This window comes from Camellia sinensis, chromosome 3 (genome assembly GCF_055761805.1).
Source record: "Camellia sinensis isolate YWXY chromosome 3, ASM5576180v1, whole genome shotgun sequence".
NCBI classification, from domain to species: Eukaryota; Viridiplantae; Streptophyta; class Magnoliopsida; order Ericales; family Theaceae; genus Camellia; species Camellia sinensis.
Genome location: NC_138963.1, coordinates 177,595,729 through 177,598,425, shown reverse-complemented (window position 1 = coordinate 177,598,425; position 2,697 = coordinate 177,595,729). Strand labels below are relative to the sequence as shown.

Sequence of the window (2,697 nt, the reverse complement as noted above, 5' to 3'; positions counted from 1 at the left end):
AACAGATGATATAACATAATTTTAAAAATTTTAAATATTTGTAATCAATATAATAAGTGTGATCAATAATAATATTATAATATATGTTAGTACAGTAATTGATATACTAATTAATACATACTTATAATTAATTTTTATGATATACTGCACCAGTCTCATTTTTTTGATATATGCATAAATTTCAATATAGCCTTTTCACTTTATTATTATTATTATTATTATTATTATTATTATTATTATTATTATTATTATTACCATGAGTAGAGCAATTATTGAGAGGTAAATTTGGAAATTTAAAAATATATAATTGCAATAATAATTTCTTAAAAAGTCTGATTTTGAAAAAATTGAATTATTATTTTGAGACGAAGGGAGTAAATCTGTTTGGTGTAATTCTTTGATAATCTATGAAAAAATAAAATATGTTTGGTTAAATAAATAAGGGGAAATAAATCACCTTATTTGGTTTTGATTGATTTTCTAAAAAATGGTTTTTTTTTCCACATCCCCTGTCAAGAACCGGTGAATGAGATTTTTATTTATTAGATTCAATTGCTAAATTTGAATTCTATTTCCTTATCTAGTACAGATGAGGATCCCCTGTCAAGAATTTATTTGCAATAATTTAAGCTTAAAGTTGAAATAAAATATCATTTGACAATGTATTGTTTAAAAAAATATATACATATATTTTATTGTCATTTTATTTCAATTTTAACCCCGTGTTATTAAATTATGCATTTTTTTGACAATTCGATTCACACATTTTAAGTTCGGAATATAGTGTTTCTATTATTACTAATTAATGTGCTAACTAGAATACCAATAGTTATGATATTATTATTGATCCCACTTATTATATAAATTACAAATATCAAAAAATATCTTAAATTATACCATATCATCAATTGATACACTAGTTAATACACTAATTGGTACAAATAATATTATTCTTACAAAAAAAAAAACAAATATACTACATTTACATAATTTATTTCCTCACAAGCCCCCTTGAATGAGGTGACAATAATGCAAATTCTATCCCAATTGTGAATTAACTTTTAAAATTTTACTTTTATTGGAATAAATTGTATGAATGAAATATTTTTCTAAATAAAAAAAGGATAATAATATTATGTATTTGATCTCGTGTTTAATTATGTTTTTGGGGTTGTATGTTGTACAGGTTAATTCGAAAGGTAAAAACAGATATATACTAACCCAAAAGCCAGAAACAGCAATCCAATCTTGACGCCACAACAGACATTGTATAGTTCGATATTAGCTGGCACTGCCACCCCTTTCCCTCTCTTCAATACTCCTCTTCTCGATAATTCTCTCTCTCTCTCTCTCTCAAAACAACTATTTATAGCCCTCCTACTCTCTCTCTTTCTAGGCCTCCTCCACAACAACAACAACAAAAAGCGACAACTCTTCTCTCTCTCTCTCTCTCTCTCAAAAAACTCTATTTCTTTCTCCAAAAACTCTCATGCATACCCTTTGTGCATTCCAAACCCAACCATGGTCCCCAGAGATGGGAGACCATATTGGGATGGAGAGTTGCGTTGACCTCGAACAACCACCACAAGACGGCGAACAAGTGGTGGCGCAAGATGACGATGAGTGTAGTTGGCGGCGGCGGAATAAGCGGCGGTGGGAGGAGAGGAGGAGAGAGAAGGAATATCCGCCGCCGATAGCATCGCAGATGCCGTGGGTGATGAAGAGGTACTATACATCGGACGGTAGGCTGATCATCAATGAAGAGAAGGTGGCCCACCATCACTACTTCCGGGCCCACCGCTCCAACGGCCGCCTCACCCTCCAACTCGTCGCGTTTCACGACCACATCGATGACGTGGATCATGAGAGAGAAGACGAAGATGATAATAATAATAATAATAATAATGTGGAATCCAATCTGGATCTTGATCATCATTATAATGATAATAATAATGATGATGATGATGATGATGATGATGATGATTGTGGTGGTGGTGATGATGGTGATGAGATTGGGAAAGATCGGATGGTGGAGGAAGAAGCGGAAGCGGTGAAGATATGGTTTACGCCGTCGCCAACGGTGGTGATTGGTGGTGGCGGAGGAGGAGGAGCGGGGAAGTGCTATAGATATAGTAGTTTGAGATCAAATAATCACCCGTGTATGTTTGGAATGCCAGTACCTGCAATCAGACCTGTTCATATCTAGCATTTAGAGACTACTATTATGAATCATAGTATTTGGTTCTAGGTCACACCTTCATTATTCATTAGATTTATGCTGTTGTCTGGTTTTGAGTTTTGATTCAAGCATGTTTCTTGGAGTTTTTGGGACCACATTGCCGGCATTAGGGTTTAGGATTTTTTTGGGATCAGTTTCATTTATTTATTTATTTTTGTTCATGCTCAGTGTTAATTCAGAGAGTTACATTTTTGTTAAGAAATAAGATTTTATTTATTTATTTATTTTATATTTTGGAAATCATATGAGATTTTTTTTTTTTTTTTTTTTTTTTTTTTTTTTTTTTTTTTTTTTTTTTTTGCATGTATGGGATGCCACTGCTCAACTTGCCTTGCCTTGTGGGTTATGTTCATTTTGCCAGATGGCTTGCTCACACTATCTATCTAAAGGAGAGTTGTGCAACTTGTGAGAAATATTTTTCAGGAATTTAGAATATTATTTATAATAAAAATTTAGTT

At 32.1% G+C, this 2,697-nt stretch overlaps 1 protein-coding gene across 1 annotated transcript; it reads left to right on the top strand.

The window, feature by feature from the left end:
* Positions 1-1,408: 1,408 nt before the first annotated feature.
* On the top strand, positions 1,409-2,464 carry LOC114265839 (uncharacterized). The gene has a single exon (XM_028206663.2). It carries the CDS (start codon positions 1,490-1,492, stop codon positions 2,204-2,206), a length of 717 nt encoding a protein of 238 aa, XP_028062464.2. The 5' UTR covers positions 1,409-1,489; the 3' UTR covers positions 2,207-2,464.
* Positions 2,465-2,697: the final 233 nt, after the last annotated feature.